At 34.8% G+C, this 14,822-nt stretch overlaps 4 protein-coding genes across 6 annotated transcripts; all 4 read right to left on the reverse strand.

Annotated features, from left to right (window-relative positions):
- Positions 1–216: 216 nt before the first annotated feature.
- LOC113755694 (cysteine-rich receptor-like protein kinase 10) lies at positions 217–3,218 on the reverse strand. The gene is made up of 7 exons (XM_027299628.1): positions 2,676–3,218; positions 2,229–2,363; positions 2,003–2,124; positions 1,694–1,904; positions 1,337–1,574; positions 1,009–1,159; positions 217–897 (listed from the first exon to the last, which is right to left on the reverse strand). The coding sequence occupies exons 1-7, from the start codon at positions 3,145–3,147 to the stop codon at positions 562–564; spliced, it is 1,665 nt and encodes a 554-aa protein (XP_027155429.1). The 5' UTR covers positions 3,148–3,218; the 3' UTR covers positions 217–561.
- Positions 3,219–4,546: 1,328 nt separating this feature from the next.
- Positions 4,547–5,949, reverse strand: LOC113755691 (putative cysteine-rich receptor-like protein kinase 9). Its single transcript, XM_027299624.1, has 2 exons — positions 5,118–5,949; positions 4,547–4,686 (listed from the first exon to the last, which is right to left on the reverse strand). The coding sequence occupies exons 1-2, from the start codon at positions 5,947–5,949 to the stop codon at positions 4,547–4,549; spliced, it is 972 nt and encodes a 323-aa protein (XP_027155425.1).
- Positions 5,950–6,995: 1,046 nt separating this feature from the next.
- Positions 6,996–8,398, reverse strand: LOC113755692 (putative cysteine-rich receptor-like protein kinase 9). The gene is made up of 2 exons (XM_027299626.1): positions 7,567–8,398; positions 6,996–7,135 (listed from the first exon to the last, which is right to left on the reverse strand). Exons 1-2 carry the CDS (start codon positions 8,396–8,398, stop codon positions 6,996–6,998), a joined length of 972 nt encoding a protein of 323 aa, XP_027155427.1.
- A 3,010-nt stretch (positions 8,399–11,408) lies between these two features.
- Positions 11,409–14,520, reverse strand: LOC113755693 (uncharacterized protein C4F10.09c-like). 3 transcript variants are annotated; one of them, XR_003465718.1, is made up of 8 exons: positions 14,361–14,520; positions 14,196–14,251; positions 13,772–13,864; positions 13,493–13,645; positions 12,652–12,735; positions 12,410–12,553; positions 12,024–12,112; positions 11,409–11,572 (listed from the first exon to the last, which is right to left on the reverse strand). XR_003465718.1 is itself a non-coding variant. In XM_027299627.1 (6 exons), exons 1-6 carry the CDS (start codon positions 14,391–14,393, stop codon positions 11,555–11,557), a joined length of 525 nt encoding a protein of 174 aa, XP_027155428.1. In that variant the 5' UTR covers positions 14,394–14,520; the 3' UTR covers positions 11,409–11,554. The 3 variants fall into 3 exon arrangements, 1 of the variants encoding a protein (XP_027155428.1); XR_003465717.1 differs by lacking the exon at positions 14,196–14,251; XM_027299627.1 differs by lacking the exons at positions 12,024–12,112; positions 14,196–14,251.
- Positions 14,521–14,822: the final 302 nt, after the last annotated feature.

A 14,822-nucleotide genomic window follows, 5' to 3' on the forward strand; every position in this document is an offset into this window, starting at 1 on the left:
TCACAAAAAGTGTTATAACAATTATTTCAAATAATACTCTATGGTATATGGCAGAAAATGCAAATTGACAAAATGCCACCTGCCCACAACTCTAGTCAAAATGAGTATATGGCAGAAAAATTTGGGGAGCAAAATTGGGACTAAGCCCACCATTGCCTGGCAGCCTACAACCACCCGTAAAGCTTAAGGTTTAGAGATACCAGGAGACCAACCCACTTGAAAAGATAAAAATGCCAAATCAAATCAACAAAATCCCCAACAGCTCATGGGACCAAACACCATTTTATGTGTAACTCTCTTCACTTTTAAGAAAGTAGGTTGATGTGCCAGAATGTAATTGGACTGCTGGAGGTGATCATGATAGATATCTACACGGTCCACGTTCCACACGGTTTATGAACCAGACTACAATGCTCAAGGCTAGACACCATCAATCAACACTAGACAGATGGACTGAAGTGTTCAGCTAAAGACCTGCTTATTTTACAGTACAAAATCTTGACAAATTTTCCCTATGCAACTACTTGACGTGATTGGAGATGTCTATAATTCTGCTGTTGTTTATCTGGGATGTAACTCAGTGATTGAAACATCGTTGATAGACGGGTTTGGTGGTGACTTGGTGCTTGTAGATGTATCAGATACTGGTAAATCGTTAGGTGAGCTTTGTGTTCTACTACTACCAAAATATGCAGGCGGATTAGGTGCAGGCAACGTTATAGAGTTACTGTTGAGCATGAGAACTACTGAAGCCATGGTTGGCCTTTGTTCCATTTCGTCTTGAACGCACAGCAAGCCAACATGGATGCTTTGAATAACTTCATTTCTTGAATACGTATCTCCGATTGCTGGATCTACCAATGCTAATGGTGTTCCATCCCTCCATTGTCTCCAAGCCTACAACATGTATTGCAAGTGATGATAGTGGAATAAATTGTCTCATTCAAATGTATACAAGAGCTCTCCAATGAGAATTCCAAGAAAATGAGATGTTTATTTTGCACTCACATAGCTTGGAAGGTCATCTCCTCCATGCGCTTGGTTGAACTGACTGTTCTTCTTGCCACTTAGAATTTCTAAAACTAGAACACCAAAACTGAACACATCCGATTTTACGGAGAACAAGCCGTGCAATGCGTACTCAGGAGCCATGTAACCACTACAAATTAGAACCATTTGTAATACACTTCAGGATTCAGCAATTAGGAAATTTAAAAACTGATGATGACAAAATGTAGAGAATGTAATTAAATATTGAGTTTTAAAGATAGTGGGATCACTGTATTATTACAATCATATAACCATGTAGCTAACAAGATGAGGGTGCAGAACTTACTATGTCCCTGCGATTTTACTTGTGTTTCCTTCAGATTGATCAACTCCAAAGAGCCTTGCCATGCCAAAATCAGCAATCTTTGGATTCATATTTCTGTCTAGTAATACGTTACTGGCTTTAAGATCACGATGTATAATCCTAAGTCGAGAATCTTCATGAAGATAAAGAAGTCCTCTTGCTATTCCTCCTATGATCTTGTATCGTCTTGACCAGTCCAACAATGGTTGCTTTTCTGGGTCTATACAATCATCAAACATGGCAAGTCTTGTTAGTTTCTTTAACCACAAAAGTTAATTTCCAAAAAAGAATGGACAATCAATCCCAAAATAAATCAAGGGTGTTTGACTGGAACCTAACCAAAGAGAAAGTAGTCAAGGCTTTTGTTGGTCACAAATTCATAGATGAGTATTCTTTCATCTCCTTCCAAGCAAAAACCAAGTAGTCGGACCAAGTTTCTGTGTTGAAGCTTAGCAACCAGGGCAATTTCGTTTTTAAATTCTTCTGTACCTTGAGCTGAGCTTCTTGATAGCCTTTTCACTGCTATCTCTTGTCCATTATGAAGTGTACCCTGATTGCAAATTAACAAAGTATAAGCAAAATTTTGATTTACAACGATCATATTCATAAATTTTCAGCATACTTGAAAATGGCTTAAACTTAATGTACCCTGTATACAGGTCCAAATCCACCTTCTCCAATTCTGTTTCCAACAGCAAAGTTGTTCGTGGCAGCTTGAATATCACTGAGGTTATATTGTAACGATTCTGTGATTGAGATTTCACTTGCACCTACAGCAAAAATGTTACAAGCTTAGTGAAAATTAAATGAATCGACCCTTTAAGAATGATAAATGTGTTTTCTGCAACTGCACTTCTTAGTCCTTATAATTTACCGCTTGTTTCGCTAATGGCATAATATGGCTTCCTGGGTCGCCTTGCTATGCAGAAGCCCACGACCAATAGCGCAATGGCAAGAGATATTGGGACAACAATTGCAACAATTGTTTGTGTTGAGATTCCGCCCCCCTCTGAATAAATCAATAAAGAGGCTGCTTTTAGCAGAATGGTACTCATTCAATTTCTTTTCATCTTTTTTTTTTTTTTTAACAAAGGGACAAGTCTGCCAAAGAAAAGGGTCAAAATTTTCACTTCCACCGCCTCATTAAGCGAGAAATGAAATCTATACAACCCACATGAGAACATGATGGGTATAGTTGTTGACTAGCAGGTGGGCTCAATAGCTACAAGTGAAGACTTGAATTACTAACTAATCCTAAAATAAAATTGCAATTAAGAGTTCAGATAAAATTCGTATCAATTTAGTAAGACCTGGAACTTACCTTCACTACCAGTAGAATTGGAAGGAGGAGATGGAGGAGGACCAAGATTTGGTGCAGGTTCGGGTGCTGGGCTTGTAGAATTGTAAAACTTGTTGACGTCATACCTAATATTACAGCTAAAATACGTAATTCTACAGCCCAGACTATTCGGACAGTATCTGGGTAGTTGAGAAATGGCATTGCTAAGGCAATTCTCGCAGTCAAGGCGGGTAAGATCTGGAGTACACTGTCCAAGGGCGTATAATCTTCTTTGAAATGTGGAATAATCCTTTTCTTTGATAGAAAATTTCTTCCCTGACCGATCATTTGCAGCCTGACTTGATATCTCAGTCAGCATATCACTCAAGACCTGGTTGAACTTGTCTGGATCAGTGGCATTCTGTGTATTCCGCGCTGCGAACATGACACCCTGATCGGCACTGGAGAACATGGACTCATTCGAATAACGCAACAAGCAGTCGTCGTACGACATAAAAGCAGTCGTTTGGTTCCAGCATGTCTTTAGAATATCCCCACGGGCGTTTGCTACACATCGTCCACAAGCATCGGGATTTCACATCACCTCGACAATCAAATAAGCCATAGACATGTAGAGGGTCATGGCCAGGCAGTGAAATTGTAGAAGCCATTCCTGCTTGCCAAAGAAGCATTTGAGGATAGAGTGGAAAGGAGGAAATTCAAGTTGTCTGTATACCTTCTGCCAGCAATGGTGTTAGGATTATATGTAGTATTTACGCACCAATAATCGGCATAAATCAGTCCCGTGTTGAAGCTAATCAAACAAATTAGAGGGAAACACGAGAATAATACGCTTCTGTAGATCATTTTGATCAGAATCAAGCAGATGACCAAAAGTAAACAGTTGTAAATTTTTGTATTCAGGCGTGCTTGATCCTTGAGATATTAGTATGAAATGCACTATGCCAGGGAACGAAGTCACTTGGGAAGACTTCTGAAAGATTAGCTGGTCATCCTGCTTCCACGTACTTTCATGTGTGAAAACAGGAATCAGGAAAGTAACGAAAGTCTTTGTCGTTGACATTGACGGGAGTGAAAAAGTGAGGACGACACCACAATTCCATGCTTTATCTTTTATTGCACGATATTCTGCAGATTAAAACGGGTAAATTCTGTAGTGTATTCACATATTCCAAAGACAGGTGTTAAAAGTAAATTATATAGCAAAGAAGCTGGCACGTAGCAACCTGACATGTACGGAGATGAAGGGAATGTTTCTAAAAAAGTAAGTGGTGACCTATAACCGCGGTTTAGAAATGTGAATGTAGCGTACTGCAGAAGTTGGAAATATATTGGGGTGTGACGGAATTAACATAAATATAATGGGCCTATGAATAAAACACCGAAAAGGAAGCATAAGCAGTACTATCTATTTACGGGCATTACATCAACAAAATACTATCTATTTATGGACATTTTACTCTGAATCATTACATTTATGTAAAATACATAAATATGTGTAACTAAAATTGAAGAACTGTTACACTAATATTTTGACGAAAGGAAAATTGGTTGTCCTGTATTTAACATAAACTGATTTTTATGAAAGTAAAAAATATATTGCCCATAACATACCTATTCTTTATGATTTTTTTTTTTTGCATTACATCAACAAAACACTAGCTATTTACGGGTATTTTATTCTGAATCATTACATTTTTGTAAAATACATAAATATTTGTAACTAAAATTGAAAAAGTGTTACACTAATATTTTTACGAAAGGGAAACTAGTAAATTTTGTATTTAATAAATTTTAAATATGTGAAAGTAAAAAAGTTTTGCCCATAACATACCAACTCTTTATGAGTTTTTTGCATTACATCAACAAAATACTACCTAGTTATGGGTATTTTATTCTGAATCATTACATTTATGTGGAAAACAATTCTTGGATCTCCTTGCTATGCAGAAGCCCACGACCAATAGCACAATGGCAAGAGATATTGGGACAACAATTGCAACAATTGTTTGTGTTGAGATTCCGCCCCCCTCTGAATAAATCAATAAAAGTTCTTTAGCTCAAAAATCTGCTTTTAGAGTAAAGTAGGCAAGGATTTGAAAAGTGAAATGTTCAGATCCATTTATCTTTTAAAATCTTTAACAAATAAGACAGTTTAAATTCCCATACTGGATTCTGTCAAAATAACCGACCAATGGAGATTTTTGTGGTTTTCATAGTTATATATGGAGAAAAAGATTCAGGATTTCTTCTTCCGCTGCCTCATTAAGCGAGAAATTGGCTGGAAAAAAGTAATGAAATCTATACAATCCACATGAGAACTTGATGAATATAGTTGTTGACTACCAGGTGTGGCTTAATAGCTACAAGTGTGAAGACTTGAATTACTAACTAATCCTAAAACAAAATTGCAATTAAGAGTTCAGATAAATTCATATCATTTTAGTAAGAACTGGAACTTACCTTCACTACTAGTAGAATTGGAAGGAGGAGGTGGAGAAGGAGGAGGAGAAGAAGAACTCGATGCAGGCTCGGGTGCTGGGCTTACAGAATTGTAAAACTTGTAGAGTTCATACCTAATATTGCAGTTAAAAAAAGTAATTCTACAGCCCCGACGATTATTACAGAATGTGGGTATTTGAGAAATGGCGTTTCTAAGGCAATTCTCGCAGTCAAGACTGGAAAGATCTGGAGTACACTGTCCAAGGGCGTATAATCTCTGAAATGTGGAATAATCAGCTTCTTTGACAGCGAATTTCTTCCCTGACCGATCATTTGCAGCCTGACTTGCTATGTCATTCATCATATCACTTAAGACCTGGTTGAACTTATCTGGATCAGTGGCATTCTGTGTATTCCACGCTGCGAACGTGACACTCTGATCGGTCCTGGAGAACATGGACTCATTCGAATAACGCAACAAGCAGTTGTCGTACGACATAAAAGCAGTCGTTTGGTTCCAGCATGTCTTTAGAATATCCCCACGGGCGTTTGCTACACATCGTCCACAAGCATCGGGATTCACATCACCTCGACAATCAAATAAGCCATAGACCATGTTAGAGGGGTCATGGCCAGCAGTGAAATTGTAGAAGCCATTCCTGCTTGCCAAAGAAGCATTTGAGGATAGAGTGGAAAGGAGGAAATTCAAGTTGTCTGTATACCTTCTGCCAGCAATGGTGTTAGGATTATATGTAGTATTTACGCACCAATAATCGGCATAAATCAGTCCCGTGTTGAAGCTAATCAAACAAATTAGAGGGAAACACGAGAATAATACGCTTCTGTAGATCATTTTGATCAGAATCAAGCAGATGACCAAAAGTAAACAGTTGTAAATTTTTGTATTCAGGCGTGCTTGATCCTTGAGATATTAGTATGAAATGCACTATGCCAGGGAACGAAGTCACTTGGGAAGACTTCTGAAAGATTAGCTGGTCATCCTGCTTCCACGTACTTTCATGTGTGAAAACAGGAATCAGGAAAGTAACGAAAGTCTTTGTCGTTGACATTGACGGGAGTGAAAAAGTGAGGACGACACCACAATTCCATGCTTTATCTTTTATTGCACGATATTCTGCAGATTAAAACGGGTAAATTCTGTAGTGTATTCACATATTCCAAAGACAGGTGTTAAAAGTAAATTATATAGCAAAGAAGCTGGCACGTAGCAACCTGACATGTACGGAGATGAAGGGAATGTTTCTAAAAAAGTAAGTGGTGACCTATAACCGCGGTTTAGAAATGTGAATGTAGCGTACTGCAGAAGTTGGAAATATATTGGGGTGTGACGGAATTAACATAAATATAATGGGCCTATGAATAAAACACCGAAAAGGAAGCATAAGCAGTACTATCTATTTACGGGCATTACATCAACAAAATACTATCTATTTATGGACATTTTACTCTGAATCATTACATTTATGTAAAATACATAAATATGTGTAACTAAAATTGAAGAACTGTTACACTAATATTTTGACGAAAGGAAAATTGGTTGTCCTGTATTTAACATAAACTGATTTTTATGAAAGTAAAAAATATATTGCCCATAACATACCTATTCTTTATGATTTTTTTTTTTTGCATTACATCAACAAAACACTAGCTATTTACGGGTATTTTATTCTGAATCATTACATTTTTGTAAAATACATAAATATTTGTAACTAAAATTGAAAAAGTGTTACACTAATATTTTTACGAAAGGGAAACTAGTAAATTTTGTATTTAATAAATTTTAAATATGTGAAAGTAAAAAAGTTTTGCCCATAACATACCAACTCTTTATGAGTTTTTTGCATTACATCAACAAAATACTACCTAGTTATGGGTATTTTATTCTGAATCATTACATTTATGTGGAAAACAATTCTTGGATCTCCTTGCTATGCAGAAGCCCACGACCAATAGCACAATGGCAAGAGATATTGGGACAACAATTGCAACAATTGTTTGTGTTGAGATTCCGCCCCCCTCTGAATAAATCAATAAAAGTTCTTTAGCTCAAAAATCTGCTTTTAGAGTAAAGTAGGCAAGGATTTGAAAAGTGAAATGTTCAGATCCATTTATCTTTTAAAATCTTTAACAAATAAGACAGTTTAAATTCCCATACTGGATTCTGTCAAAATAACCGACCAATGGAGATTTTTGTGGTTTTCATAGTTATATATGGAGAAAAAGATTCAGGATTTCTTCTTCCGCTGCCTCATTAAGCGAGAAATTGGCTGGAAAAAAGTAATGAAATCTATACAATCCACATGAGAACTTGATGAATATAGTTGTTGACTACCAGGTGTGGCTTAATAGCTACAAGTGTGAAGACTTGAATTACTAACTAATCCTAAAACAAAATTGCAATTAAGAGTTCAGATAAATTCATATCATTTTAGTAAGAACTGGAACTTACCTTCACTACTAGTAGAATTGGAAGGAGGAGGTGGAGAAGGAGGAGGAGAAGAAGAACTCGATGCAGGCTCGGGTGCTGGGCTTACAGAATTGTAAAACTTGTAGAGTTCATACCTAATATTGCAGTTAAAAAAAGTAATTCTACAGCCCCGACGATTATTACAGAATGTGGGTATTTGAGAAATGGCGTTTCTAAGGCAATTCTCGCAGTCAAGACTGGAAAGATCTGGAGTACACTGTCCAAGGGCGTATAATCTCTGAAATGTGGAATAATCAGCTTCTTTGACAGCGAATTTCTTCCCTGACCGATCATTTGCAGCCTGACTTGCTATGTCATTCATCATATCACTTAAGACCTGGTTGAACTTATCTGGATCAGTGGCATTCTGTGTATTCCACGCTGCGAACGTGACACTCTGATCGGTCCTGGAGAACATGGACTCATTCGAATAACGCAACAAGCAGTTGTCGTACGACATAAAAGCAGTCGTTTGGTTCCAGCATGTCTTTAGAATATCCCCACGGGCGTTTGCTACACATCGTCCACAAGCATCGGGATTCACATCACCTCGACAATCAAATAAGCCATAGACCATGTTAGAGGGGTCATGGCCAGCAGTGAAATTGTAGAAGCCATTCCTGCTTGCCAAAGAAGCATTTGAGGATAGAGTGGAAAGGAGGAAATTCAAGTTGTCTGTATACCTTCTGCCAGCAATGGTGTTAGGATTATATGTAGTATTTACGCACCAATAATCGGCATAAATCAGTCCCGTGTTGAAGCTAATCAAACAAATTAGAGGGAAACACGAGAATAATACGCTTCTGTAGATCATTTTGATCAGAATCAAGCAGATGACCAAAAGTAAACAGTTGTAAATTTTTGTATTCAGGCGTGCTTGATCCTTGAGATATTAGTATGAAATGCACTATGCCAGGGAACGAAGTCACTTGGGAAGACTTCTGAAAGATTAGCTGGTCATCCTGCTTCCACGTACTTTCATGTGTGAAAACAGGAATCAGGAAAGTAACGAAAGTCTTTGTCGTTGACATTGACGGGAGTGAAAAAGTGAGGACGACACCACAATTCCATGCTTTATCTTTTATTGCACGATATTCTGCAGATTAAAACGGGTAAATTCTGTAGTGTATTCACATATTCCAAAGACAGGTGTTAAAAGTAAATTATATAGCAAAGAAGCTGGCACGTAGCAACCTGACATGTACGGAGATGAAGGGAATGTTTCTAAAAAAGTAAGTGGTGACCTATAACCGCGGTTTAGAAATGTGAATGTAGCGTACTGCAGAAGTTGGAAATATATTGGGGTGTGACGGAATTAACATAAATATAATGGGCCTATGAATAAAACACCGAAAAGGAAGCATAAGCAGTACTATCTATTTACGGGCATTACATCAACAAAATACTATCTATTTATGGACATTTTACTCTGAATCATTACATTTATGTAAAATACATAAATATGTGTAACTAAAATTGAAGAACTGTTACACTAATATTTTGACGAAAGGAAAATTGGTTGTCCTGTATTTAACATAAACTGATTTTTATGAAAGTAAAAAATATATTGCCCATAACATACCTATTCTTTATGATTTTTTTTTTTTGCATTACATCAACAAAACACTAGCTATTTACGGGTATTTTATTCTGAATCATTACATTTTTGTAAAATACATAAATATTTGTAACTAAAATTGAAAAAGTGTTACACTAATATTTTTACGAAAGGGAAACTAGTAAATTTTGTATTTAATAAATTTTAAATATGTGAAAGTAAAAAAGTTTTGCCCATAACATACCAACTCTTTATGAGTTTTTTGCATTACATCAACAAAATACTACCTAGTTATGGGTATTTTATTCTGAATCATTACATTTATGTAAAATACATAAATATTTGTAAATAAAATTAAAAAAGTATTATACTTATATTTTTATGAAAGGAAAACTAGTAGATTTTGCATTTAACAAATTTTAAATATGTGAAAGTAAAAAAGATTGCGCCCATAACATACCAACTATTTATGGATTTTTTTGCATTACATCAACAAAATACTAACTATTTATGGGCATTTTACTCTGAATCACTACATTTATGTAAAAAACATAAATGTTTGTAATTAAAATTGAAAAAGTGATACACTTATATTTTTACAAAAGAGAAATTGGTAAAATTTGTATTTAACATAAATTAAATATGTTAAAGCAATATTAAAGGTGATTTTATTAGTTACTTAATTTGTTGGTAAGAAACAAGGTTTCTTTTGCAAAATTTGTTCATTAGATTTTTTTTCAAATAATTAGGATATAAAGGTAAATTTTCACAATCTTTTGTTAGCAATATGCTCCAATTTCCTCCTAGACAGTGACGAAGCCAAGATTTTTTTTCCTTTGAGAGAGGGCCAAAATGATTGACAAATAAAATTATTTTAATATATTATGTTCAAAATAATTTTCATCTATTTAAATATATGGTATCCTAAAATATCAAATATTAACTTTAATTATAAAGGTATGTCTATTTGATAAATATGTAGTTTAGTCATAACTAAAATTAAAACAAGAAATAACATTTGATTAAATATCTTATAGGAAAAAATGCACTTTTTTATCCTCAAAATTTGGGTGGTTGACCAATTTCATCCTCAAAGTTTCACCCCAAACATATTGCATCCTCAAAATTTCGTAATTTTGGCCAATTAAGGACAATTAACGAGAAATGAAGAATTGATCGTTAGAACAATGATTTTACTCAACAAAAAATTGATAAAACCGAATGGAGCCATTTTTAACGGAACAATTGCAACGGATAAAAAGCTCAATTCTTCTCCTTCTTCTCTCTGCTTTTCTGTAACCCCAAAATTTTTTTGCCAATCTCTGGAATTTTAATGACCGTTATACAACTTTCAAAACAAATAAATTCATTCTAAATTTTTATTTGGGATTATTTCATAAACCAAATCGCGGTCACTTTCTGTAAAGTATCACTTTCCCATAAAAGACTAGCTCTTTATGGCTTTCCTCCACTATAAGAACAGAGTACCCTTTTCTCATAAATAAATTTATTTATCAGATAAAATAAAAATAAATCTATTTTTCAATAAAAGACCAGTCCTTTATGGCTTTCCTCTATTAGAAGAACAAAGTACCAATTTTTTCATAAATAAATTTATTTATCGGATAAAATAAAAATAAACCCGTTTTTCAATAAAATACCAACTCTTTATGACTTTCCTCCATTTTAAGAACAGAGTACCCATTTTTCCATAAACAAATTTATTTATCAGATAAAATAAAAATAAATCCGTTTTTTCAATAAAACACTAGCTCTTTATAACTTTTCTCCATTATAATAAGACAAAATACCAACTCTTTATGACTTTCCTCCATTTTAAGAACAGAGTACCCATTTTTCCATAAACAAATTTATTTATCAGATAAAATAAAAATAAATCCGTTTTTTCAATAAAACACTAGCTCTTTATAACTTTTCTCCATTATAATAAGACATTTTTGGCCAGGAAAGTTTCTTCTCTAATTAGAAACCATCGACCCCTTACCAAAGACAATCAAATGCAGCTAGATGATTTTCTTGCAAGAAAGTTGCCAAAAGCAGCTTTGTGATTGTAGTTGCTACTTTTTTTTTCAACCATTTTTTTAGCAAGAGGTATCATTAATGTCAATATTGAAGTATAGCAAAATTTTATACGAAATAACAAACCAATTTATCATTACAAATACAAAACGAGCAACAATATATTACAACCAATACTATCAACAGTACAAAGCACAAAGATACTCAAATCAAATCCTAATCCTAATTAGGCTTTAATATGTACAACCAAAATTGCCAGGGATAACAAATGTTAAGATAGACCCTCTGCCGATATATAATGAGTATCATGTTTGCATGAATTGGCGAAGTCCATAATCGAAGTAGCTTCTAAGAGCTTCATAGCCAGGTTTACTACAATCCACCATCAACCTATAGAGTCCAATGGAAAAAAAATTATTAAACAAAAATTTACATTGGTAGTTAGATAAATTAAACCTGCATTAGCCTACATATATCAACTAAGACATTGATCCTCATATTGTTGCATGAAAAGAAATGAAAATGAGGGACTTTAAAAGAAATGCTAAGGATCACTTTTATTAACCACAAGTACAAAATGTGAACTGAATTTCAAACTATAAGTTGGTAGCATGTGCTTAAGATGAAGAAATCATTATGACCCCAATTGACATGAAACCAATTATAAAGTAACGCCAAGGCTGTTTCCTTTAACAAAAATATTAACTTAATGAACTAAATTTCCAAATAGTTCTCAAGTTAAGATTCCTCGAGATCAAGGATTCCCTTGACAATTATTAACTTAATGAACTAAATTGCGTCAAAAACCACAAGCAAACAAAAGATCAACGCTATCACAAACCTGTAACAAACGCTTAGAGAAAGCAGCGACCCTCCTTAGATTGATGTCATTTTTCATCGCCCTTAGAAGTAGCCCAATAAATATTTCCTCTTGAAGATTAACAAATTGAACAAATATCATAGTCAAGAAGTGGTACAATTAGGACCCTCTCTAATAAGTCTACACGAATAAAGAAAGCATTCAAGAGCAAGTGAGGAAAAATTTTCAAAAAGCCACTTGATCATGCTGAAATTATGTTCCAGATAGAAGTGGAACTAGAAAACACAAAACTTGTAAGGCAAATTGTCAAATAAGAATCCAAAACAGGTTGATTTGCAAGCGTTGAAACACAAACATAACAAATAAACTGGCAGAAACTTTCTAAGAACTACTACAACTCAACTCACCTTTGAAGAGTTCATGGCAGTTGGTAGCAAGAGTTTTGAATATAAGGCTCGGTAGAATCTATCACTAACAATTTGATTTCTGGTAGAGATCTTGTCAAGAAGCATTAATGCTTGAACTCCCACATTAAAGCTCCTAGAATGAACCTAAAAAAGGGCAAACAAATTTTTGAAAGGAGGAACACCACATTATACTATCCGCATAAAATTTTCATTCTTTCTGGGCAATTAGGAACTAAGCTTACCAGCTGAAATAAGATTGGCGTCTGGGTTTCAATAATCTTGTCAGATTCATCGCTAGAAACAAAAGGAAATGCTCTATTCACACCCTGCAATGGAAGAAAGAGAACTTATACAGAGTGCCTAAAGTATCTTTCAACACCATATAAGGAGATAACCACAAGCAGCATGATGAACTGATATAATAATTATCTGCAAGCACACTGGTTCAGACAAATCCTGTACCACTTGATTAATCACACCCACATTTTAACACACAAGTATGTTTAATTTAGTGCATGCTTCATCACCAATTCTCAATAACACTTTCCCAACTACTTCAATTCACTTTCAAGTTGGATCCTTTAGTCACAAAACACAGCACCAACTTGGAAGAATTAGTTCAAAAAAATTATATAGAGAAAAGTTGATTCTTCATAACAAACATATACTAAATAAAGTGTACAATCTTTTTCTTCATACTTGAGAAAGAGCAAAACATTAGTTAGGAGTAACCTGCAAAACATTCACTGTCTTTGAACTAATCTAAGGCAACTTAGTTGAAGCAAGGTGTATAGGGAGGAAAAACAAGAAACAGTGCCAGAATTCTACATAAGATAATTACATGGTAAGTGCCAAAAATTAGAAGCATTTATAAAGAGTACGCCTAAATTTGTACAATAGCTTACCACAAATATTAGCATTTTCTTACTCTATCGCTTTCAAAAGATAAAATGGCCTTGAAAGTTCTAGCTGTTACTACATGATCCCAGAAAAAAATACAAATCCTACTTTAGCAGTTTCTTCTACTTATATGTTTGCAATCATCAAATAATAAAGAAGCGAAAGAAATTAATCTATACTAACTGTTAAAAGAGCTGTTAATAACCGGGAATCCATCTCAACGTGAGATTCTGGAGGAGTATTCTTTGGATTACATTTTGAACTAGAAATTTTTCTAGCTTTTTCTTTACTGCATTTGTTCGTCCCATGCTCCCTATTGGCATCAGAAATCAATACCTGAAACAGAGACTAGCATATTAACTTGTTGCACAAAACTAACGTGTCTTACATGTTAATTGACTAGATCTTTGAAATCCTTAACTTTCATCAAAGAAAACAAGCACAACACTTTTTTTTCCATACCTTAAATAGTGCAAAATACACCTCGATTAAACGCTTTGCCACTTTCGGCCCATCTCCCTCGTGACTTAAACGAACTTGGCTTAAGAAGTTAACCTGTACACAGATAGCATTAGATAAATGAAGTTCACTCAGAAACACAAATATAAACAAATACAGCAGCAAAACACTATACTTGAACACCGAAGCTAAAACGTCTAGCATGCTGAAATAAAACATCTAGGAATGGCATACTGAAAGTAGTGTATGATACACTCTTAAAGCGCTAGTAACCTGAAATATGAAAGCAAATAGCATAGATATTATACTGTGTACAAAAAAAGGGACAATGCTACCATTATTAAAGACTTTTGTCAACTAACTGACAAACATTGGACATGAAACCATAAACTAAAGATATCAGCTAATGTATAATAAGAGTAAAGACCCCTTTCTCTACTCCAACTGAGATGCCCATTCACTCTAATCCACTGAAGTAGAAGCCTACAATTTCAAAAAGTTTATCTTGCGATTGTTAAATTGACCAAAAATGCAAGAAAAAGGCAATTGACAAAACAGAGATGAAAATAACATATCTGCTTAAAAAACCTACACCATCGCTTTTCCTTGAAGTCTGCCATTGCATCGGAAGGGTCTTTAAAGTGTGTCTATGATTGTATAAATTCAGATCTAGATGCTAGAGAGGAAAAGAGGAACCATATGTCTACGGGAAACTGAAAATTAATAGAGAGGGAAAGAGAGATAGAAGGAGAAAGTTGTAGGGGAGGTTGCGATTAAACTTTCGAGGGCTCTGATCTGAGAACAATAATATTTGGGAAAGTAGCCTTGCAAGTATGGAAGGCTTGGAATTCATGTGGTGCTACGCTTGACAAGTGTTGTGCCGGGAATGGTTAAAAAATTTTCAATGCGCGGCTTGCTAAAAATTGGAAGGGAGCAAAATTTTGAAATTTTCATAAAAAAACACCCATGATTTCTCACCAATAACATAGAAACTTTGGCCCACTAAAATCAGTATTTGGAGGGAAGCTTTCCCACACTCATTTTGGCGAGAATT

Source organism: Coffea eugenioides, unplaced genomic scaffold, assembly GCF_003713205.1.
Source record: "Coffea eugenioides isolate CCC68of unplaced genomic scaffold, Ceug_1.0 ScVebR1_1652;HRSCAF=2538, whole genome shotgun sequence".
Classification (NCBI taxonomy): Eukaryota; Viridiplantae; Streptophyta; class Magnoliopsida; order Gentianales; family Rubiaceae; genus Coffea; species Coffea eugenioides.

Coding starts and splice junctions, on each gene's coding strand:
- LOC113755693 (XM_027299627.1), bottom strand. CDS start 14,393: ATGCAATGGCAGACTTCAAGGAAAAGCGATGGT. Junction 13,865..14,360: donor CTTCAAGGAAAAGCGATGGT/GTAGGTTTTTTA, acceptor ATCTGTGTACAG/GTTAACTTCTTAAGCCAAGT. Junction 12,736..13,492: donor TATTAACAGCTCTTTTAACA/GTTAGTATAGAT, acceptor CTTCCATTGCAG/GGTGTGAATAGAGCATTTCC.
- LOC113755694 (XM_027299628.1), bottom strand. CDS start 3,147: ATGTCGTACGACGACTGCTTGTTGCGTTATTCGAATGAGTCCATGTTC. Junction 2,125..2,228: donor TGCCATTAGCGAAACAAGCG/GTAAATTATAAG, acceptor TTTTTGCTGTAG/GTGCAAGTGAAATCTCAATC. Junction 1,160..1,336: donor AGTAAAATCGCAGGGACATA/GTAAGTTCTGCA, acceptor TCTAATTTGTAG/TGGTTACATGGCTCCTGAGT.
- LOC113755692 (XM_027299626.1), bottom strand. CDS start 8,398: ATGATCTACAGAAGCGTATTATTCTCGTGTTTCCCTCTAATTTGTTTG. Junction 7,136..7,566: donor CAATTCTACTAGTAGTGAAG/GTAAGTTCCAGT, acceptor TGATTTATTCAG/AGGGGGGCGGAATCTCAACA.
- LOC113755691 (XM_027299624.1), bottom strand. CDS start 5,949: ATGATCTACAGAAGCGTATTATTCTCGTGTTTCCCTCTAATTTGTTTG. Junction 4,687..5,117: donor CAATTCTACTAGTAGTGAAG/GTAAGTTCCAGT, acceptor TGATTTATTCAG/AGGGGGGCGGAATCTCAACA.